This window comes from Aulonocara sp. 'chitande type north' Nkhata Bay, linkage group LG4 (assembly GCF_057382095.1).
Source record: "Aulonocara sp. 'chitande type north' Nkhata Bay isolate Kocher_YH1m ecotype deep benthic linkage group LG4, A_spYH_male_GT1.1, whole genome shotgun sequence".
Classification (NCBI taxonomy): domain Eukaryota; kingdom Metazoa; phylum Chordata; class Actinopteri; order Cichliformes; family Cichlidae; genus Aulonocara; species Aulonocara sp. 'chitande type north' Nkhata Bay.
Genome location: NC_141347.1, coordinates 4010148 through 4034300, shown reverse-complemented (window position 1 = coordinate 4034300; position 24153 = coordinate 4010148). Strand labels below are relative to the sequence as shown.

The window sequence follows — 24153 nt, the reverse complement described above, 5'->3', positions numbered from 1 at the left end:
TGGACATGTGAGAAAAAAGTATATTCCTTACTGGTGGGGTGAAGGGAGCGCCATGCATCGCAAAGACCAAAGTCGCTCATATACTGTTTGATTATATTTGTGGACTGCCAATTACGCTCAGTTCCCGCTGTATTGAGCCTATCCATGTCTTCATTTAGTCCAAGGTTGAGGTCGCGTCCAAGAACAAGTGTGCCATCTAAGTGTTCAGAGAGTGCACTGAAAAAACCGTGAAAGAATGAGGGATCATCAACATTTGGAACATATACACTTGCAATACATAGCTTTTTATCACGTATAGATATTTTAATGATTAAGAATCTGCCCTCTGGATCTATAACTGTATCGAGTACTGTGAAATTAATATTTTTATGTATTAAAATTGCTACTCCCCTTTGTCTAGAATTATAACAAGCTGAGAACACATTAGGAAACTCAGGTGTTTTTAGTTCATTCGAACCTCTAAGAGGTCTGTGGGTCTCTTGTAAAAGGACAACATCTGCCTGTAGTTTTTTGAGTTGGTTAAATATTTTTAACCTCTTTACTCTGGAGCCAGCTCCATTTATATTCCATGTAATGAACCTCAGTGTACCCATAGATGTTTGTGTATAACTAGGGATGTATGCTGTGTGCGTCGCTTAGACAGGTGGAGAGAATACGTCACTTGTTCATAAATAAAGAGAAGGAGAGAGAGAAAAAATGTGTGGCGAGATGCTCCCTGAGTCTGACTTTGTGTATGCATAGTTACTAATATGAGTAGGCTTGGCTTAAGTGTGTGTGTATCTTATATGACTGTGTGCGCTGTCTGACTGATGTAAATGTGCTGCCGTTGAGCGCATGGTGCGTATGTGTCGAAATAAAGGATGTTTGTGGATGAGTGTCGAAGCAGGTGATCGAGGCAGTGAAAGGAATAAAGAAAGAAACCAAGGACAGGGGTGAGCAGCATAAAACCAAGAGGGGGAAAAGAGAGGGAAAAAAAAACGAGAAGAAAAAAAAAACAGAAACAAAACGTAAACATTCCAATTAAATCACTGACGGAGAGTGACGGTGTTAATTCTGCTATGAAATCACACTTTAAGATGCGATTTGATGCTGGTAAGTTAAACAGATGTTAATGCAAGTTAGTGTGAGTGGATAAGGAAAGGGTGCAGCTGATTCTTATCTGGTGTGAGGTTAATACAGCCACGGAGTGATGTTGGGGTCGCGGTGGAGCTGTCCGTCCACGTACAGCCGGTCCACAGCGATGACAGCGCGGGAGCCCTTCTGGATGAAGCCGCGTCGGATTGGGAAGAGGACCCTGCGTCGTTCCAAGATCTCTTTGGGGAACTGGTCGTTCACGCTGAAGTCCGTTCCTTTTAATTCCCTGCCGCGGCTTTTCACATGTTGCTTTTGTTTGAAGTGGCCGAATTTGGCCACGATAGGACGTGGTCTCCCGGCCGTAGCCCGAATGGGGCCGAGGCGATGTACCCGATCGAAGACGATGTTCTTCACAGTGTCCTCCGGCAGCTTCAGGTGGGTTTTGATGAAGCTTTTTACCGTGGTCTCCGCGTCCTCTCCAGCGGCTTCTGGAATACCAGAAAATACCAGATTATCACGCATGCTACGAGCTTGTAGATCGATAACTGTTTCTTTTATTTTTTTATTTTCTCTATTGAGCTGGGTAACATTATCTGTGAGACATTTCACCGACTCCCTTAGCGTGGCATTTTCAGCAGCAAGCGTTTCCACCTGCTGCTGGCTGTACTCCAGGGATTCTCGCAAGCATTTAAATTCTCGGTGAAGAATCTCCACCAAGGACAGCCTTGCGTCGAAACTGGACAATCGCTTGTCGATTGACTCCAGTATGTCAGCAATATCTTTGCCGGCTGGCGATGTTGAGCCGGGGGAATCTGCCTGGCGTTGTCTTTTCGACGACGGCGTCTCAGGTTTGGCCGGGGGAGCTGCACACTGGGTCTTCTTCATCACGAGATCCTGAAAGCACTGATCAATATAATCTTGGAGAGTCTCTAAACTCTCCTCGTTGTTCTCCAGGGTGTTGGAGATTATTTAGACAAATAGTGTTAGTTATAAGACAATTGATAAGTGTATTTGGTAATACTGAAGCTTAAATGAATTTGTTCAGATCTAAACTACCATTTGCTTTAATTTGCCGCCAAAATCTCCGGCGTCTGACGTCAGTTACAACATGAGTCGCTTACCTTGTCCGTCACTTCCGTCACTTACCTCACTTACCTTATCAGAAGTTTTCCATAATATCAAAAACATACTGATTCTCCTTCAGCCTCCTCTCTTTGCTTGAAGCATAAGCGTGAGTGTCATGTTCGGAGGCAATAAGACGCAGGGTTCTCAAGCACGAACCACTTTTTATTGAATTGTAGCAGCAGTGTACGTGGCTACATCAATTTCTGGAAAAACACATATACACACCGGTCTGCTAGCGACCTCTAGTGGCTGCCCTCATGGTAGCCTTACTAGGACAACATAAACAGATTTCACAACATCTCCCCCTTTAACAAAAGTACTTTAAACATAAAACAGTGTTGTCAGAACGCAGGACATCACGGGGGTAGACTACCCTCAGTCCTGATAAGGGATTATTCTGCCCTTAGAACATAGAAAGGAGATAGTCCTCAGTCTCTGAATCTGAGAGGTACTTTAATCTCCCGCCCCCTGGAAGTCACTCTCACAGGTGTGGTAGGGTGGAGAGGAGACCCCGGGACAGGGATTGGCAATGTCTGCCTTACTAGTGGTTCTCGGGAAGCGGCCGCCCCTTTAGTTGGAGTAGTCGGTGTAGCTGGAACAGTGCTCTGCTGCTGCTCCTCAGGATCAGCGGTGCCTGGGACAGGCTGAAGGTGTCGTCTGTTGCGGCGAGTCACGTTCCCATTCGCCATCTCCACCAAGTAGGATCTCGGCTCCTTAGACTTACTGATGACCTTGGCTGGAGTCGTCCACCCCTTTTCCCCGTCAAGCTTCACTACAACATCCTGGCCTGGGAGAAGCTCAGGAAGTGGACGAGCTGAATGTCTGCGGTTGTAGAAGAATCTGTAAGAGTCCTTAGCTGCAGCATCTCTTTGGCACACTGTGTCCCTATTGACTGGACTGGGCAGCAATGTCTTTTCGAGTACTGGGACGGTGGTGCGGATTTGACGTCCTGTCATAAGTTGAGCTGGGCTTGCACCGGTTGCTGCAATTAGTGTAGAGTGGTAACTCATTAAGGCTAAGCAGGGGTCAGGCTGTTTGAGAATGTACTTGGCCGTTTGGACAGCTCTTTCAGCAGCTCCATTTGACTGGGGGTAATGAGGGCTCGACGTAGTGTGGGTGAAGCCATAACTCAGTTTGAAGTCTTGGAACTCTGATGATGTGAACTGCGTCCCATTATCACTGACCAGTTCTAACGGGATGCCCCATCTAACGAACATGTGTTTAAGCTTGTTAATGACCTGTCTGCTGGTTGTTGTAGTGAGGGAAGCAATCTCAATGTCTCTTGAAAAATAGTCAACAACGACAAGAAAGTTCTTACCCTCAAGCTCGCAAAGATCAGCTGCAATCTTTTGCCAGGGGCCATTGGGCAGAGGAGTAGTCACGAGAGGTTCCCGTCGCTGTGTAGGCTTGTGCTCTCTGCAAAAGTTGCATGACCTCACCTTATGTGTTATTTGAAGTCCAATGTTGGGCCACCACACTGTTGATCTTGCGCGCTCTCTACATTTAGTTAGTCCTTGGTGGCCTTCATGTAATCGGTCAAGGACACTGGGTCTAAGTGCTGTGGGAATTACGATGCGATCGTGGTAGAGCACTAGACCATCTGATTCTGAAAGGTGGCTTCTGGCTGCATAAAAGCCTTGCAGTGGTGAGCTCTTTGCCATTTTCCGAGGCCACCCTTGTCTGATGAAGATGATTGCTTTTTGAAGCTCTGGGTCCCTCTGTGTAGCTCTACGAATTTCCTCCAACTTATGTGACTTGATAGGTTTGCTTGTCACTACGTTGCTCACATATGCCTTGACATGGCTGTCTGTCTCGGACGGGTAGCATCCATGCAGTGGATGTCTGGAGAGTGCGTCCGCCACCACTAACTGTTTACCGGGAACATGCTCAGCAGTGACATTGAATCGCATCAGTCGCATCAGCAATCTCTGACATCTCAGTGGCGTTTTATCAAGGTCGTATGAGTTGATCAAAGGCACCAAGGGCTTATGGTCAGTTTGTAGACGTACATGACCCATGCCTTGGATGTAGCGGGTAAAACGTTCGCAGGCCCAGACAGATGCTAAACACTCTTTTTCGATCTGCGAATATCTTTTCTCTGCGTCTGTGAGCGTGCGAGAACAAAAGGCAACAGGCCGTAACTCCCCGTCATTGTCCTGTAACAGTGCAGCACCCAGGCCATAGCTGCTGGCATCCGCACTGACAACTGTTGGTCGGCCTGCATCATAATAACAAAGTGCTGGTGCAGCCACGAGCATTGCTTTTGCTTTGTTGAATGCTTGCTCCTGAGGCTCACCCCACACCCATACAGTCTCTTTTTTGAGTAGATTGGAGAGGGGGTGCAGCACCGTGGACAGGCCTGGCAGGAATTTTCCAACATAGTTTATTAATCCGAGTACCTGCCTGAGTTGTTCTACATTGGTGGGGCTGGGCATCCTGGCAATAGCCTCCACCTTGCCATCATCAGGTTTCACACCATCCGCACTGATGATGTGACCGAAGAACTGTAGTTCAGTCTTTCCAAAGTGGCACTTGGACCTGTTGAGCTTAAGTCCTGATGCTTTGATTGTCTGTAATACTGCACCTAAGCGTTGGTCATGTTCCTCTTTGTTAGCCCCGAAAACCAATATGTCGTCCATCACGACGACAGTCCCCTCTAGGCCCTTGAGCAAGGTGCTCATGAGCCGCTGGAAGATCTCGGGTGCTGAAGTTATGCCAAATGGCAGGCGTCTGAAGCAAAACCTGCCCATGGGAGTTATGAACGTGGTTAGTTTTTGGCAGCTGGGATCCAGTGGTATTTGCCAGAACCCACTGGAGGCATCCAAAGTGGAGAAAACTTTAGCCCCTGCTAACTTAGGAGTTATGTCATCCAATGTGGGCAAGATGTACCGTTCACGCTTTACTCCCTTATTCAGACGTTTTAAGTCCACACACACCCTGACCTCATCCTTGTTGCGCTTTGGAGCAGGCACCATTGGTGCACACCAGTCTGTTGGCTCGGTGACTTCCTCAATGATGCCAAGTTTGAGCATGCGCTTTATTTCCTTTTCCACTTTTGGGAGGAGAGGAAAAGGCACCCGGCGTGGGGTGGTTACACTGTATGGCACTGCATCTTCGGTCAGCTCGATTTTTACAGGTTCACAGTTCAGCAGGCCAATTTCTCCGAACACATCCTCTGTTAAGTCACTACTGATTTTGTTAACTCTAGTGACTAATCCCATGCGCTTTGCCACTGTCTTCCCCAGTAGGTTACTTGCATATTGCCCTTTTATAACTGTAATCCAGTACTGGTACTTTTGGCTTTTGTACTCTGTAGTAGCAAGAAATTTACCCATGCACTTGACTTTTCCACCAGGGCTGTACACAGTTGGCTTACACTGGATAAGTTTGGGTCTCTGCTGTAGCTTATTAAGGGTCGTTTCTGTCATAACAGTGGTGTCTGCGCCTGTATCAATTTTGAAATCAACTGGACTGCCATTTACCAATAGCTCAATGTCCCAGTCGCCATCTGAGCCTGACTCCTCAATGACTGTTGTTTTTGGCTCAATTACTGCTCCCAGGAAAAGCTCCCCTATGAAGAATGAATCCTCATCTGAGTCCTCTACAGCCTCAGCCCTGACCTCTTTTAGCATTTTGGTTTTGCATACAACTTCAAAGTGTCCCAACTTATTGCACTTTCTGCATCTTTTATTGCGGGCTGGGCAGTTTTCTCTTTTGTCATGCACCCTGTTGCATCTTTGGCATTTTGGTTTACTCTCACCATGTTGTTGCTCACGTACCTGATGAGGTTGGTAGTAACTCCTTCTCATGCTGTTATAATGCCTCTGTTTCACCTCATTCACCGTGCTTTCCACTCGGTCTGCACTTTGCCGTTTGACTTGTTCGCTGTGGCGTGCTAGTTGAATGGCTCTATCCAAAGTTAAGTCCGCCTCGAGCTGGAGTTTTTGTGAAACATCTTTGTCAATTAATCCAATGACGATACGATCCCGGATCTGCTCGTCTTTACTGCCGCCGAACTCGCAGTGCTGCGCGAGCTCGTACAGGCTCCGCACGAAAGCCTCGACCGTCTCCCCGGCCCTCTGGCTCCGTTTGTGAAAACAGGCACGGTCGTGGATAACGTTTCTCTTTGGGACAAAGTGCTCATCGAACTTTTGTATAACCAGATCATACTCAAACTGCGGACTTGGCCTGGCCTGCGTAGCAGCAGGAAACAGAAACGAGCCATATATTGGTTCGGCATCTCTACCCATGGAGTAAAGAAGCGAGTTCACCTGCACTTCGCCGCTCTCCATCCCTAGCTTGGACGCCACTCGAAAACGGGAGAATCTCTGCCGCCATATCGGCCACTCTGCCGGCTGTGTAAAGTCGAACGGCTCCGGAGGTCCAAATTTAGCCATTTCTTCGCGTAACTTGGCGTGAAGTCCTCCATTCTGGCACGATGTCATGTTCGGAGGCAATAAGACGCAGGGTTCTCAAGCACGAACCACTTTTTATTGAATTGTAGCAGCAGTGTACGTGGCTACATCAATTTCTGGAAAAACACATATACACCGGTCTGCTAGCGACCTCTAGTGGCTGCCCTCATGGTAGCCTTACTAGGACAACATAAACAGATTTCACAACAGTGAGTCTCAGTCTGAATCTGAGTCTCAGTCCTCTGAGACAAACAAAAGTGTGTTGTTTGTTTCAGAGGACTGTTTATATATAAACAAACAAAAGCAATCAAGCAACTTACTAGAATATGAAAAAGTACAAGTGCACCAACAACTTTTAATGTACACCAAGTGAGTACACTACACAGCCCTGATAATGTCCCGCATGCCTGGATCCACACCGGTTTGCTCTGTAGGCAAACTGGTGTGGATCCAGGCTGCGGGACACATCACAGCAGCCCTGCCCCGCAGCCTGGATCCACACCAGTTTGCCTACAGAGCAAACCGATCCACGGAAGACGCTGTAGCCACAGCACTCCATGCTGCATTAACTCACCTGGAAGAGCATGGTAGCTATGTGCGGATGCTCTTCGTGGATTACTGCTCAGCTTTTAACACCATCCTTCCACACAAACTGGTGGCCAAGCTACAAGACCTGGGGCTTCCATACAGCACCTGCATGTGGATCAACAGCTTCCTCTCGGGCCGTAGACAGAGAGTCAGAGTTGGCCATCACACATCCTCAGCCCTGAGTCTCAGCACTGGCTCACCCCAGGGCTGTGTGCTCAGTCCACTGCTCTACTCTCTCTACACACACGACTGCACTCCTCGCCACCACAGCAACATCTTTGTGAAATTTGCAGATGACACCACAGTGGTGGGGCTCATTTCCAAGGGAGACGAGTCTACGTACAGAGACGAGGTGGAGCAGCTGACGTCATGGTGTAAGGCCAATAACCTCCTCCTCAACACTTCAAAAACCAAAGAACTCATAATAGACTTCAGAAGGAAAAAGGCAGAGATCCAACCACTATTCATAAATGGGGACTGTGTAGAAAGGGTGGCAAGCTTCCGCTTCCTGGGAGTCAATATAGAGGAGAACCTTTCCTGGAGTGTGAACACCTCCGAGCTGCTGAAAAAGGCCCAACAGAGACTGTACTTCCTGAGAATTCTCAGGAGGAATAACATCACACAGAGACTGCTGGTGTCCTTCTACAGAGCCACCATTGAGAGTGTTCTAACTTACTGCATATGTATTTGGTACACTAGCTGCACAGGGGCTCAGAGGAAAGCACTCCAAGGGATCATTAACACCGCCCAAAAGATCACTGGCTGCCCTCTCCCCACACTGGAAGTTCTACACAACGCCCACTGTTTTAAAAAGGCCCAAAACATCATAAAAGACACCTCACATCCTGGCCACTCCCTGTTCGAACTGTTGCCCTCAGGCAGACGGTACAGGGCAATCAGAGCAAGGACTAATAGACTCAAACACAGCTGTTATCCAACTGCAATAACACATCTGAATACTACAAAAAAATGTCCATCACGCCACTCTTGTGTTAATCTATGCACGGTCTGAAGCATGTGTGTGGGAATGTATGTGAATGTTTTACTGTTATATCTTATTAGTATTTTAAGTATTCTATCTATTTTATTTATTGAATTTTATTGTTTTATTTATATTTTGATATTGCTAGGGATGATGCAATGATCGGGGACCATTCTTAATTTCGTTGTTCTCATGACAATGACAATAAAGTTTCTGATTCTGATTCTGATAAAAGAGGTTTCTGTTAGTTGTCCTCTTACTAAATCTTACTAAACCAGAATATTTTCTTGTTATCCGGTGCAACTCCTTTGCTCCCCTTTCCCTCCTCCCTAAGCTTCCAGCTGAAAATTTGAAAAGGACAGTAAAAATTAATTTCAACAAACTTTTCTTTTTGATTTTACAGAACCTTAAACACACTTTGATCAGTTCAGCTTATAATGAAATGGAAAATCCAGCTACAGCTAACATTTATATGATCTCCACCACTTTGTTTATGATGTTGACTGTTCGTCGAATAGTTCGCCGCGATGAATTATGGCATGACAGTCTCTCCTATTCTTTCTTAAAAGATGGTTCCAGTGTTTCCTGTGCAATAAAGGAAGCACTCAAGAGTTTTTCCTTTGTTTTTGGAAAATTAGAACAGCTCTTATTGTGGTGGCCACGCAGATACTTCCAGGTCACTTCTCTTGGCTATTGGAATACACCCTAAGACTAACACCAGGACACAGGGAATAAAGGGGAGGCTTAAAAAAGAGAAAACTCCAGGACTTAAATGTAACCTATGAGGAAACTCAAAAGACAACCTAATGACAAAAGCACAGGGTGCCAGTGGTGAACGTGTCATTTCTGGTATTCTATGGCAAATGCCAATCATGCTCCATGGTAGTGAGCACAGGACCCACTAGAGGACCTCAGGCTAAACTCATGAAGTCTGTTCCTGATTCACACCAGTGGCCACCTGAGGGTCATTTTGTAGCTCTGGCATGGCTCATCTTGTTCTGTCTTGCATAGAGGAGCAGGTAACAGTCCTGCTGATGGGTTATGGATCTTCTACGTCCCTGTCCAGATCTCGTAGGGTAACTTCCTGTCTCCTAGAATCTCCTCCATGCTCTTAAGAGCATGCTGGGAAACAGTAAACCTTCTGGCAATGCCATCCTCGAGTGGCTGGACTATCTGCGAAACCTCTATAGAGGCCATACTGCTTCACGCTAACGTCTTCTAGGACAATTACACAGTCTAATAAAATGTAGTCAATCAGATTCAAAAGCTAAAGGTCATCAGTTCTGTGCACATAAATTGATGAGCTTTATCAGACCTTCAGCGCTAAAGCTAAAACAAGCAATAATGGTGATTGTTGTGCTACCTGGGACAGTTCGGCGAGTATTAGGAAAATGTATGGAACAGTCTGGTGATCTGCTGTGAACACACAACTAATATTCAAAGGTTATTTTGAGATTCTTGGATAAGAGTTCATTCTTTGAAGACTTGGATCACATGGGTAGTGTAGGACACCAGATATCCAGCCCCATCCCGGAGTAAACTGGAAATAATAACTAAATCAAAACTGTTTTTAATGTTACGGCTTCCTCCCCAAGACCCGAGACAGCTTTTGATCATTCACGGTGACTAAAATCAATAAAAGAAACAATTCAAATAATGAACACATGAACAAGCAAAGCCACCTGTTCTGGTGACGCATACACATGCATGGTAAGGAAACATTATATCAACACTATTCTGCTTCTCGCCTTGTGGCATTGAAGTCATTAAGTGAAAGAAAATGGATGGATGGATAGTCCCAGGATACCTGGAATATAAAACTCAATTTACAACATACAGTTCACTTTGATGATGAGAAGTGAACTCCCCTTCTGCATGACTGTTTGTGCTTAAATTGTAAGAAATTTGTTTGTAAAATACTAGAAAAATGTGATTTGTTCATCTTTCATTTATTTACTTTGTAGTATTAATGGTCATTAATTGGTATCAGCAGAAAAAGATGTAAAAACACAAGTTTTACTATTTAGTTTTTTTCTTTCATTTGAAGGCGACTGTGGGCTGATAAACTGCTTTAAAAGAAGTGCAGTCGAATCAAATCAACAAACAAACAAACTACAGAGACCTACTTGTTTTAAACGGCTTGTGTGGACACAGACGTGAATGTTTGTGTTGAAGGAGCTGATTCTGAAACTGCTGAGTTATAAGAGTGATACGAACACAGGGGAGGGTGCCGTTGAGCAGATCAGAATGGGTGAGGAAATGTGTGCGGGACAATTCCTGATTGAGAGATGAATGTTTGGGAAATTCCAAATTGTTTCTGAAAGATCAGAAGTATTGTGTAATTTTACAGCCAAAATTGCAAAATAATTCCAGGCGGCCTGTTTGATGCTTGGGTAATAACATTCATTGATGAGCCGAGGGTGTAACAGCCTGTGCAGCCTGAGAACATATCAGCAGATCATGCCATGCCTTTAAAAAGAAAAAACACTAATTTTTCCAAGATCTGTGATTTGTCAGTCATGTTGAGAGCTTCCTGTCGTAAAGGATCCTCCAGCGCTTTCACAGATACTTGCGGGTAATTTCATTAATCGTCGCAAACATATCTGACAACACCATGTTTTTACTCCAAGCTGATTACCTCTGAGCTTTCAGTTACAGAATCTTCACCTATCCAACATCAAGATTGCTTCACAGATAAAACTGAAATCTTTCCAAGTTTTGAAAACATATAAATTTCCCACCAGACACAAAGAACCAGCAGCTGGCAGCAAATGGAGCCAAGCCTGGAAAGCAGTTCAGACAGGTAAATCGCGCCACAGGTGCTCATTAAGCAGGAGTTTCACAGAGATTAGAGGCTTTGCTACAGGATTAGCAAAATGTGAAGTGTTATTAATATTTTCTTTTCCACCTTCGAGCGATTTCCCTGTTATAACATATGTCATCGACACGTGAAACTTACCTGTAATTACTACATGGTGTGTGAATATTTCAAAATGTCAAAGCACTGACAGGTCTAACAACTGCTGAAACATCTGCTTTAGAAAAGAAAAATAAACATGAACTGTGGGGCAATAGCCTGAGAAAACTTTCAAACAGGTTTTACAGACTTCAGGCCCTCCAGATTATCCTTGTGATAACTGAGGATTAATGGAAAAACAACACTAAACGACTTTATGAATAACACTTTTATTGCTGCAGTATTATTTTTTAAAGAAACATCACAAACTGAACAAGACTTCTGCAGTTTCATGAAGACACTACGGGCATGGTGACTGTGAGGATCTGGGGGAAAGAAAACAGAAACACATCGTACAGCAGGTTAAAAGACTGAATTTGACTGAGTTGTGTGTGTGTGTATGTTTGCTGCAACGTTAAGCTGTTCTTTGCTGGTGTGGTTCCTGTGGCTGCTGCGTCATTTGAATTCTGAACTGTTACTCGTCATCTCACGTTGTGCAGTCTGCTAATTCACTCATTTTTATACTTATTTCAGATTTATTTTGACTGTTCATCATTTGGCACTTGCAGATTTGGGTCGTACATCACCACCTGCTAGCATCTCCTCCTCTTATTCCAGAAAGCATGTCCAACAAACTGTAACGGATCAACTCGCAACTCGGGTGTTCTCGAGCAGAAAACTCCAAAACATCCGAGTGTTTATCCTGAGTACTCCTACATCAGTAGGGAAAGAAAGCATCCAGCAATGCAGCTTTGAGATCAGGATTCACCATGGCAACAGGTAAATGGAGGGCTGACCATGATATTTATCAACCTCGTTTCATTATTTCTGAATTATTAGATAAAAATGATTAATGACATTCACAGCAAACCTTGCTTTAATGCTCCACAGTTTTCTAATCTGATCTAATGTCAGCCTTCACTGATAGATGTTGGCTCTCTAACAGCCACAGCAGGGATGCTTTACTGAGTTTCTGTGATAACCAGAGCTCTGTAGTCGTTTCACGTTTAGCTGAAAAAATGCAGGGCAGCTGCATTTAAAAGAATGTTTTAACACTTCACCTCAATACAGATGTATTGTACTTGGTCCAGCCCAGAGTCGATCATGACCAATTGGCTAATCCACCACCTTTCATTGTTTATACCGTTACAAAAACAACAAATAAACATAAAAAGAAAAAATCACCATCGGCCCACCGGGTGTGCCCGATGGCCAGTCCAGCTGTGCGGTCAGCTGGTGGGTAACAGGCATCTCGGAAAACGTTAGAACACTTATGCAAATATGTGACGTCTTGATAAATCGAGCAGGTATTTGAAGTTTACACAACAACATTCTCGCCTGAAAATACAGTGGCTTGCAAAAGTTTGAACTTTCCCACATTTTGTCACATTACAGCCACAAACATGAATCACTTTTATTGGAATTCCAGGTGAAAGACCAACACAAAGTGGTGCACACGTGAGAAGAGGAACGAAAATCAGACATGATTCCAAACATGTTTTACAAATCAATAACTGCAAAGTGGGGTGTGCGTAATTATTCAGCCCCCTTTGGTCTGAGTGCAGTCAGTTGCACATAGACGTTGCCTGATGAGTGCTAATGACTAAACAGAGTGCACCTGTGTGTAACCTAATGTCAGTACAAATACAGCTGCTCTGTGACGGCCTCAGAGGTTGTCTAAGAGAACATTGGGAGCAATAACACCATGAAGTCCAAAGAACACACCAGACAGGTCAGGGATAAAGTTATTGAGACATTTAAAGCAGGCTTAGGCTACACAAAGATTTCCCAAGCCTTGAACATCCCACGGAGCACTGTTCAAGCAATCATCCAGAAATGGAAGGAGTCTGGCACAACTGCAAACCTACCAAGACAAGGCCGTCCACCTAAACTCAGGCCGAACAAGAAGAGCGCTGATCAGAAATGCAGCCAAGAGGCCCATGGTGACTCTGGACGAGCTGCAGAGATCTACAGCTCAGGTGGGGGAATCTGTCCATAGGACAACTATTAGTCGTGCACTGCACAAAGTTGGCCTTTATGGAAGAGTGGCAAGAAGAAAGCCATTGTTAACAGAAACCATAAGAAGTCCCGTTTGCAGTTTGCCACAAGCCATGAGCCATGAGCTTCACCTTCCAGCAGGACAACGACCCTGAACATAAAGCCAGGGCAACAATGGGATGGTTTAAAACAAAACATATCCATGTGTTAGAATGGCCCAGTCAAAGTCCAGATCTAAATCCAATCCAGAATCTGTGGCAAGATCTGAAAACTGCTGTTCACAAACGCTGTCCATCTAATCTGACTGAGCTGGAGCTGTTTTGCAAAGAAGAATGGGCAAAGATTTCAGTCTGTAGATGTGCAAAGCTGGTAGAGACAGACCCTAAAAGACTGGCAGCTGGAACTGCAGCAAAAGCTGGTTCTACAAAGTATTGACTCAGGGGGCTGAATAATTACGCACACCCCACTTTGCAGTTATTTATTTGTAAAAAATGTTTGGAATCATGTCTGATTTTCGTTCCACTTCTCTCGTGTTCACCACTTTGTGTTGGTCTTTCATCTGGAATTCCAATAAAACTGTTTCGTGTTTGTGGCTGTAATGTGACAAAATGTGGGAAAGTTCAAGGGGGCCCAATACTTTTGTATGTTAAAAGTTTATTTTGTGATCCAGAAAGAGTAATATTTTAAACTCCGCCACTCTGCGTTCCTCCGCCGCTGCCTCATTTGAGGTTTGGAAGAAATGCATTCTGGGATATTTGCCTGGGTTTGGCTACAGTAGCTAGCAAAACAGCCAGTTAGATTTTTTTTGCATCCAAGTCTGTGATTGGTTGGTTTTGTGACACACTTCTAACGGTGTACAGAAAGAGTTGAGCGCACATGAAGCAGAAATGTTGTGAGCGCGAACGACACACTGAGAGCAGGTCCGCAGAGATCTGAGCAAGAGCAAATGCCAACAACTGAGCGAGAGGGGCTGCTATTGTGAGTGTGTGGATACTAGCAAACACTGAAATACATTTCTTGCATGCAGAAATTAATTTGTTCGCTCAAAATCATTTTCTCCTCAACACACAACATTTTTTTTACGTGTGCTCAGAATAGAGGCACTAAAACAACGCCATATTTTCCCATCAGTGTGATCACTTATACATCTAACGATTGATCACTGATCAGTGTGTAGCATATTATAAAGGGGAAACTGACAGTCTCTGTGGACTAGCGCTACCATCTCACACTTCTGTTTAATCATTTGTCTGCTTGATGTTTATTCAGCTGTGTAAAAACTATAACTTTAATCTCAGCCAAACCGATTTACTCAGGAACAAATAAAATACTGAAAAAAGCCAAACAATAACATTTTTAAGTTATCAAAGTGACTTATATATCATGTTTAACCTGAGTAGCGAAAAGGATGTGCAGGGAGTTCGTTGTTCTCGCCAGTTCTCGTGAGCCTCGAACCCCGGCTAGCTACGAGCTGGTGGGTAACAGACGTGTCCGAAAACGTCGGAGCGCTTTTGCAAATATGTGGTGTCTTGATAAACTGAGCAGATATTTGGAGTTTACACAGCTACATTCTCACCTGAAAATATCTTAAAAGTTTATTTTGTGACCGAGAAAGAATAATCAGAGTAATATGAAAATAAATAGCTGCTACCATTGTTGGAAACTGGAACTGGCTGGGCCGCGCTATGAATTCTGGGATAGGTTGGGCCACAAAGGATACACCCGACCAATCCTTCAAATCCAGGGAAATGAAGGCCGCATTTGGAGGAGTCTTCGAATTTGGACACCCTTCATCGCGACACTGTAAAGTAATCGGCCTACAAATGCGACCTCCGAAGGATGCGGCCCCTAAATTTGGACACAACTACGATACCGGACACAGCTTCTTCTTCTTTGGGCTTAACAGCAGCTGGCATCCTTGTACATGCAGTGCTGCCATCTTCTGTTTCAGTCTGTTATTACACTCTTAAATCCTGCTACTTATTCCTGCGTCTTTCAGGATCTTGCAAAGCTTCAAACGACGCGTCGACTATTAACTTAGTCGTCGACGATTTTAATAGTCTAGACTATTTGTGGCAGCCCTACTGTGGACATCATCACTGTCTCAGAGTCTCAGAGTTACAAAGATGCAGAGCAGAGATCTTTTTCTGAGACGATATTAAATCTGTGCTGTCTTCTTATAGTTCAAGGACTGAACAACTATTAAAGTGCTCGTGTTAAGGACACAAAGTTACAAATTAACATCTGACTGGGATTTCAGTGACTGTAAAAACATAAACTTTTACAGATCAACTTGCTCTTGAACTGAACCTGCTCACTCTCTTACCCCGGTAAGATGAGTTTACTCTCTTTCCAGAACAGAAAACCAGAGTTTCCCTAATGTGAAGGTTAAACAAACTAACCAACCAGCTTCCTGGAATAAGGCCCACACAGTGTGTTTTTGTCTCAAGTTTCTGAGGCTGACACACTGCTCTTGCACTAAGGAATGTGTTGCAATAGCAATGATATTGCTGTATAACATTTCTATAGCACATTAATATTTAAACTGGTGTTACTGCAGTCGACATGACATGGCACAGCTTGTAGTCTGAAGCTTGCACGTTCTTCTTGTGCCCGTTTGAATTTTCTTCAACTGCTCTGTTTTCTCTCCAGAGTGAAAGGATGTGCATGATGGGTTAAAAGGTTTTACAGAATGACCTCAGAGCACATTTAGTCCTACGCCGCAGTTTCCAGAAACATAGCCACACTTAAAGTGATGCTGACCTCAGCAAGCTTGCTGTTGCTGGTGGCACTGCTTGGTAAGAAGCTCGTGTATAAATCCCAAAAACAACAATGGGCATCGAACACAATCCTGTATGTGACAGGGTCCAAGAACAGGGTGTATATTTTCTGTACCTGTGTGCTGCTGTTGTACTGTGCCACGCTGTTCTCCTGGTCAACCAGGAAGGGGTGGAAGATGTCAAGATGGAAGAGCGAGGGCCGAGCCGTTAACACCAGTCGATCCTCCCCCACATCCAGAACCAGAGAGCGAGACGACCCCTGTGCAGGAGACATCAACATATCGTATCATCGTGTTTAAGAGCAGAGCTGTCGATCTCTACTTTTAAGATGGTTTTGAGCAAGAATAACTAAGAAAGCAACTTTTTAATTTTAGCCAACTGGCACAGACCTCTCCAGCTGTTTGTGGAGGCCATCAGGTACATGTGACTATTGTAAGCTTGGTGTAAATATTTAAACAACAAGATAGGCATATTTTTAACTTTATGCTGGACTTTGTTAAATGGAGAGTGGTTTCCACACTGAAGTGTAAGTTAACCACTCAGGTTGTTTCTTGTTTCTGATATATTCAAAGACAAATATATCAGTGTGTTTTGGACAGACGTACTGCTCCTCCTCTATGTTTTCTCTAGGCTGGGGTAAAGCTCAAGGTAAACGCAAACCCTAACACTTAGATATATACACACACCAGTGCCTTGCTAAGACACCTCAGCTCTGTGACAGCAACAACAAAAAATGACCTTCAAAACATTTTTAATCTCATCTCATTTTCCCTAACAGCAAAGTAAAGCTAAAATAAACCAGCCTGTATTTGAGGATGACGTCTACCCTGAAAGAAACAGGTAGGCAGAGAGGACTGAAATAAATGTGTGGTTAATTATGTGTGTTTGTTTAATATCTCACCACTCCGGGAAGCTTTATCTCTGCAATCAGATACTCTGGTTCACCAGCAGGAGGCTCAACAATCATCGTGAACTCTGGTCTGCGCAAACTGAGGAAAGGGTTGACATTTCAGATCACGTTGCTTTTCGTGGAAAATGAGACAAACAGGACAATGAACAAAGGTTCACCTCTTAGTGGTTGCGGGTGACTTCTCCCTGCGGGATGAAAGAAAGCCAAAGAAATTTCAACATGTGTTGCAAATTATACAGAAACAGATTCCTGTGATGCAGGCCAATTTGCATCACTACAGCAGTGATGCAAATTGGCCTGCATCTTTATTGAGTAAGCCGAGTGCAATGATGTGTGTCAGTGTGTTTTCTGTTGAGCACAGTGGGGGTACATACGGAGGCTGCAGCTCTTCAATGACCGGCCTGCTCTTTGTGCGGATATTCTGCTCACTGACAGAACCCAAAAACTTTCTGTTTTTCAGGACCTTCCACTCTGCAAAAACACACACAACAAGTAGGGCTGGGTATCGTCACGGATTTCTAGAATCGATTCGATTCACAAGGTCCTGATTCGATTCCAATCATGGAAATTTTGCCTTGAACAGTCAGAAATATTATAATTCTTATCATTTATCAGTACATTTCCATATTTTTATATCTATAAAAAAAAAGCTGACACTTCTGAGACTTTATCAAAGGTGTGAGCATCACAGCAGAGGCCTTTGTGTCAAAGTAACTGAGGATAAAACACAGAAAAACGTGAAGGAGATTTTCCTGGCCTGGGATTTTATAGCAGATGACCTTAAAAATATTCTGCAGTAGATCAAAAACAGAAGAAAACCATGAATCAGCATGTGAACATTACCTGATGCTGCTGAAGTGAAGCAGAGCAAAGTTACAGAGGTTTTATTAGAGACACAGTTAAGCATTTTGCAACTTTGCATAATTTTAAAAAGTTTAAATCTATTTAGTAGCCGATTAAACAGCAGAAATGAGGCTTTCTTGTCAGAAGTAAAAAACACAGCGGCCGACAGCGCTGTGAACAACGGTAGACTGGTGGGTGATAAGCAAGCGAATAATGCAGAAAACAGATTTTTAGATGGGAAACTGTTCATGAGAGAGAGAGAGAGAGAGCTGTGCATGAAATGTGATTTTTATCGTGGTGGAAGCAAAACAGCAAAAGTCAGAGTGAATTCATGACGATGTTTGTGTGAAGCGAAATGTGAAGTTTAGTTTGGATCTTCTTTTGCTGCTGGTTCAGTCAATATTGTTTGGAGAGATAAAACCTGCAGCTTCAGAATCAAATGCAAAAAGGACGTAAACACACAGCATGGACCCCCCGAAACATCAACATCAGTGCGCCGGCGGCTTTCAGCCCGACCGTGTCCGTGTTCGTGTCGTCAGGTGAGAAAGGCGACATCTCACTGATTCTGATGCGTCGGCGGTCCGCGCTTTGTGTTTATGTCTTTGTGCAGAATCTGCTTACATGCTCTGGTTTGCTGTTTTAGCTGTTTAGTGGTTGTTGAAATTTTGTGAGGTTTAACCTGAGATTCTGGCGTTTCGGGCAAAATAAATTTATATTTAAAAATCGATTCAGGATTTTAATGAATCTGATAATATGGCGTTATTCAAGCTAGACTCGATTTTAATTGGAAACGCGATCATCGAAACCCACCCCTAACAACAAGCGCGGGGTACGTCCAGAATAGAGCTGGGCGATATGAGATTTTTTCATATCACGATATGTTTTTTTCATTTCAGGCGATAACGATATCTATCACGATATAAGCCAAATAACTATATTTGTAAGATTTAAATGTGCCGTTGCTCACAAGTAAAATGTGAAATAATCAGCAGCTTGTTTTTATTTAAATATTTATTTCCCATAATAAGTTCAACAGGGTAGATGTACTTAAGGAACATGAGACTTTTTCAGATAAATAAAGGCAAATATTGCAAACTACACAAAAGGCAGCCGCTAAAGCGTTTAAGTTTCAAAATAGAACAAACGAAACAGACTAAATTGTCAATTCCACTTAGAAACAAAATATTAATTCTAAAAATAAATCTTAGTTTGTTTTACAGAAGATCAGACAAAACTGACTAACTTTTGTCAATATCAAATAAACTGAGAACTAAAAGGAAATTCTCAATCTCTCCTTGTTGTATAGCTGAGCTTTTTCAAACAGTTTTAACAGTTACTTTAGTCTGACAAAAGCCGAATGACGAATTAGCGCTTCCAGTCAGAGACTGAGGCTACGTCCACACGTACACGGGTATTTTTGAAAACGGAGATTTTCCGTTTTCGTTTTAAAAAATAATCCCGTCCACACATAAAGGCAGAAATGAAGGAAAACGCTGCTATGAACATGCCAAAGCAGCAGGTGGCGCTAGATTCCTAACCGTGCAGAAATGTTGGCCAATCAGAAGTCTAGAAGCCTCGGTGGGAAAAAGTAAACAAAGCTGGGGCATAGAAGCAGAACCGAGTCGTATGTGTGGAGGGACAGTAACTGTGTGTATATGTAAGCATTTAAACACTGCAGAGAGTAGAATTAACAGTATTGTAGAAATTCATTTCACCGAAACAATAACGTGGCGCACAGTGTGACGCATGCACCAGTTTATTGTATTTCCAGACTTGCTTTCGGCACAATTTACAGTGCACGCTACTCTGTTTTTTGTCAGACTTGAAATAGCCGAAATACCTTCACACTACGGAGCTTCTATGGCTCTTCCGTTTGACAATCTCTCCGGCGTTGGAACCATCATCTGTTTTCTCTTCGGTCACGCTCGGTTGATTTTTCTAGTCGGCACACTCATTTCCTCCATTACGCGCTGGCTGCTTCCCAAACAAACACACGTGCGGCTTGGCACTTGTGCTGTACGTAACAAGTCACGCGACGTGACGCTGCGGCTGTGATTGGTTCGGCTCTGCGCTGCTTAATTTGGATTGGCTGACCTTTTTTTTTTTTTTTTTTTTTTTTTTTTAAGAGGACAAGAGCGGCGAGATCTATCGCGATAGCTTAATTTCTCTATCGAGTAAAAGTTATATCGCGATACATATCGTTATCGTTCTATCGCCCAGCTCTAGTCCAGAACAAGAATTATTAACACAGACACACACAGACACACTAACCTCTACTCAGCTCCAGATTGTATTTGTTTTCTAAACCCTCTACAGACACGAGGATAACAAACTGCTGGAATAAGGGATCCTTCTGCAAGACAAAAATCATACAACACTTTTTATGCAGAGTTTATAAATTAAGAAAGTTAATGAAGGTCAGTGCAATGAGGAGTCAAAGGAATATAAAATAAAAAATTCCTTTTTGATTGCAAAAGGAAAACAACCACATGCACATGAACACACCTGACACTTCTGGAAGAAGTCCTGGTTAATGACAACGTCATAAGCTGTGCAACCCTGAGAGCCTGAAACAGACAAAGAAACATTAAAAATACTTTCACCACAACACAGGAAGCTGAAACGCTTCCATCCTGTCGGCAAATTGAATTAGGAAAGACGATGAATACAGACTGATGTTGTGTAGACCTTAGACCAGTCAGTCACAACATTAAAATACACAACTGAGAGATGAGGTAAACAACACGTACCGTACATTGTTACAGTGTTACAATGTTATCGTTATTCAGAAACACTGTTTCATTAACCTTTAAATTAACCATTGGCCTTCATTCATTCTGGTCGGTGTGTGTACACCATCGTATATACACCATCGTATATACACCATCGTATATACACCAGGCTCAGTGCTCACTTGCCAAAGAATCGCAGACTTCTTAGTTATTGTTCTTGGTGATTTTAACAGAGGAAGCCTCATTCAGGAACTCCCCAAATAAAGACAATTTTAATAAATCCAGGCAGTGGACTAAAATGTAACTTATGATCCTGCAAATGTGCCCATCCGTGCTGGAACATAGAAGTGACCAACAGCTCAGGTTAAGCAGTTTGAGGCAAGACTGACATGTGCAGAGGAGGGCTATTGGATATACTGGGCAAAGAGGAAGACTACATAGTAGTCAGACTGAGCAATAATGCATTTGTTGCATTTCTCATGGGTTCTAATGGGGGCCTTTCTTAAAATGACTGGTCCCAGTAACAAAGGCGCTTGTCGACTCAGAAATCGAGAGAAAACCAACAACACACCCAGCAGAACATTATGTTATTTACACGGGTGCACATAAGTGGTCCGCATGTGCGCATTCGCTGTCAAAATAAAAGACACACCAGATAAGAAGTTGCAACGCGCGTTTGCGTCCATATAAAAAGCGCTGTTTTTGTCCTAGAGTGGGATTTTCACGGCACATTCTGCACCACATCTCTGTGCGTTCATCATTTGTTTGAAGCCAGCTCACCTCCTGCAACCACTTTTCCGAGAATACGTGCTTCTTTTGTGGTCCGGACTCCTTCTGACATTTCTTTGGAGGTAGAGGAACACCAAAGTAATTGCTTAAAGGAGCTTCTTCGACATCTTTAAGAGTTCTAAACAAATGTCTGTCCTCCTCCTGAAAATCTTATGTACGCAAACGCGCGTTGCAACTTCTTATCTTGTGCGCGTTTTTTTTTTCGACAGCGAATGCGCACCTGCGGACCACTTATGTGCAGCCCTGGTTATATAGCTCGTCATATTGCAGCCACAGAAATTCTTTTGTCCATGAAACCATAAAGCTGCACTTTCTTTTTGCCTTATAGCCTGATTTGGGCGACCGTGGCTCAGGGGGTTGGGAATCGCATCTGTAACCGGAAGGTCGCCGGTTCGATCCCTGGGCTCTCTGTCCTGGTCGTTGTGTCCTTGGGCAAGACACTTTACCCTACTTGCCTACTGGTGTTGGCCAGAGGGGCCGATGGCGTGATATGGCAGCCTCGCTTCTGTCAGTCTGCCCCAGGGCAGCTGTGGCTACAACTGTAGCTGCCTCCACCAGTGTATGAATGTGAGAGTGAATGAATAGTGGCATTGTAAAGCGCTTTGGGTGCCTTGAAAAGCGCTATATAAATCCAATCCATTATTATTATTATTATTATTATTATTTGTCATAACTTTTCCGTTTCGTGGTAAGCTTTTCTTTGGCTGTCACTTCTTCACCCTGACCTGTCTTATTTGGCTCAGCAGAACTAAAATATATATCCTGCTGCTTTTACACACGGACTCACATAAGCTCAGCGATTCTCTGCGCAATCAACCTCTCACATGTTTAAGCTGCGGGAGATTTCACTTGTCATGTTTGCATAGTAAGCTAACGATTAATAAGACGATGTCAGAGGAATTGGTGCACAAATTATCATCACTCACAGATCAGTGCTGTCGCTCTCTATACACAGTTCGCACGATTGCAAAGTGAAAGCAAAAAAACAAGCGCAAATTCAAACGCGACTTCAATATGTCACATACAGTGGGGCAAAAAAGTATTTAGTCAGCCACCGATTGTGCAAGTTCCCCCACTTAAAATGATGACAGAGGTCAGTAATTTGCACCAGAGGTACACTTCAACTGTGAGAGACAGAATGTGAAAAAAAAAATCCATGAATCCACATGGTAGGATTTGTAAAGAATTTATTCGTAAATCAGGGTGGAAAATAAGTATTTGGTCACCTCAAACAAGGAAAATCTCTGGCTCTCACAGACCTGTAACGTCTTCTGTAAGAAGCTTTTCTGTCCCCCACTCGTTACCTGTATGAATGGCACCTGTTTGAACTCATCATCTGTATAAAAGACACCTGTCCACAGCCTCAAACAGTCAGACTCCAAACTCCGCCATGGCCAAGACCAAAGAGCTTTCGAAGGACACCAGGAAAAGTATTGTAGACCTGCACCAGACTGGGAAGAGTGAATCTACAATAGGCAAGCAGCTTGGTGTGAAAAAATCAACTGTGGGAGCAATCATCAGAAAATGGAAGACATACAAGACCACTGATAATCTCCCTCGATCTGGGGCTCCACGCAAGATCTCATCCCGTGGGGTCAAAATGATCATGAGAACGGTGAGCAAAGATCCCAGAACCACACGGGGGGACCTGGTGAATGACCTGCAGAGAGCTGGGTCCAAAGTAACAAAGGTCACCATCAGTAACACACTACAACGGCAGGGAATCAAATCCCGCAGTGCCAGACGTGTTCCGCTGCTGAAGCCAGTGCATGTCCAGGCCCGTCTGAAGTTTGCCAGAGAGCACATGGATGATACAGCAGAGGATTGGGAGAATGTCATGTGGTCAGATGAAACCAAAGTAGAACTTTTTGGTATAAACTCAACTCGTCGTGTTTGGAGGAAGAAGAATACTGAGTTGCATCCCAAGAACACCATACCTACTGTGAAGCATGGGGGTGGAAACATCATGCTATGGGGCTGTTTTTCTGCCAAGGGGACAGGACGACTGATCCGTGTTAAGGACAGAATGAATGGGGCCATGTATCGTGAGATTTTGAGCCAAAACCTCCTTCCATCAGTGAGAACTTTGAAGATGAAACGAGGCTGGGTCTTCCAACATGACAATGATCCAAAACACACCGCCCGGGCAACAAAGGAGTGGCTCCGTAAGAAGCATTTGAAAGTCCTGGAGTGGCCTAGCCAGTCTCCAGACCTCAACCCCATAGAAAATCTGTGGCGGGAGTTGAAAGTCCGTGTTGCTCGGCGACAGCCCCAAAACATCACTGCTCTCGAGAAGATCTGCATGGAGGAATGGGCCAAAATACCAGCTACTGTGTGTGCAAACCTGGTAAAGACCTATAGTAAACGTTTGACCTCTGTTATTGCCAACAAAGGTTATGTTACAAAGTATTGAGTTGTATTTTTGTTATTGACCAAATACTTATTTTCCACCCTGATTTACGGATAAATTCTTTACAAATCCTACCATGTGGATTCATGGATTTTTTTTTCACATTCTGTCTCTCACAGTTGAAGTGTACCTCTGGTGCAAATTACTGACCTCTGTCATCATTTTAGGTGGGGGAACTTGCACAATCGGTGGCTGACTAAATACTTTTTTGCCCCACTGTATGTATGTGTAATGAGAGTGTGAGTAATGTGAATGTCTAAGTTGTGGGTTAAAATTGAGGCAGAGGCAGCCAGAAGGGGACGGGGGGGGGGGGGGGGGGGGGGGGGAGGTGGCCTCCTCTGCACCCTGGTGACATACCCCTACTCCAAGGTCCTGCATGTGTGGGTGGTTGTGGTGGAGCGGGAAGAGGGAGGCAGCTGGAGATGGGGGGGGAAGGAAGGGAGGGGCAAGTGACCCCTCCCTGGGGCCAGCTCCCCCGCACTAAGGGGGAAGTTGGAATGTTACATTTCAGACACTTTGATAAGTCCTCACATATCTCGCGCCAAAACTTC

The 24153-nt window shown here is 43.9% G+C and overlaps 2 protein-coding genes across 2 annotated transcripts; both read right to left on the bottom strand.

Moving 5' to 3' along the window:
• Positions 1 to 460: 460 nt before the first annotated feature.
• Positions 461 to 2001, bottom strand: LOC147331774 (uncharacterized). Its single transcript, XM_086290513.1, has one exon. It carries the CDS (start codon positions 1957 to 1959, stop codon positions 1171 to 1173), a length of 789 nt encoding a protein of 262 aa, XP_086146639.1. The 5' UTR covers positions 1960 to 2001; the 3' UTR covers positions 461 to 1170.
• A 9260-nt stretch (positions 2002 to 11261) lies between these two features.
• On the bottom strand, positions 11262 to 20428 carry LOC147331773 (PIH1 domain-containing protein 1-like). Its single transcript, XM_086290462.1, has 8 exons — positions 20422 to 20428; positions 20177 to 20304; positions 19943 to 20024; positions 17203 to 17299; positions 16987 to 17013; positions 16820 to 16907; positions 16034 to 16177; positions 11262 to 11466 (listed from the first exon to the last, which is right to left on the bottom strand). Exons 1-8 carry the CDS (start codon positions 20426 to 20428, stop codon positions 11431 to 11433), a joined length of 609 nt encoding a protein of 202 aa, XP_086146588.1. The 3' UTR covers positions 11262 to 11430.
• Between the last annotated feature and the right edge of the window lie 3725 nt (positions 20429 to 24153).

Excerpts from the sequence above, each read along its gene's own strand:
- LOC147331774 (XM_086290513.1), bottom strand. The coding sequence starts at position 1,959 with ATGAAGAAGACCCAGTGTGCAGCTCCCCCGGCCAAACCTGAGACGCCG.
- LOC147331773 (XM_086290462.1), bottom strand. Across the intron at positions 16,178-16,819 it reads AGATAAAGCTTCCCGGAGTG|GGGTCGTCTCGCTCTCTGGT; the intron begins GTGAGATATTAA and ends TCTCCTGCACAG. Across the intron at positions 11,467-16,033 it reads AGTACAACAGCAGCACACAG|ATCCTCACAGTCACCATGCC; the intron begins GTACAGAAAATA and ends TCTTTCCCCCAG.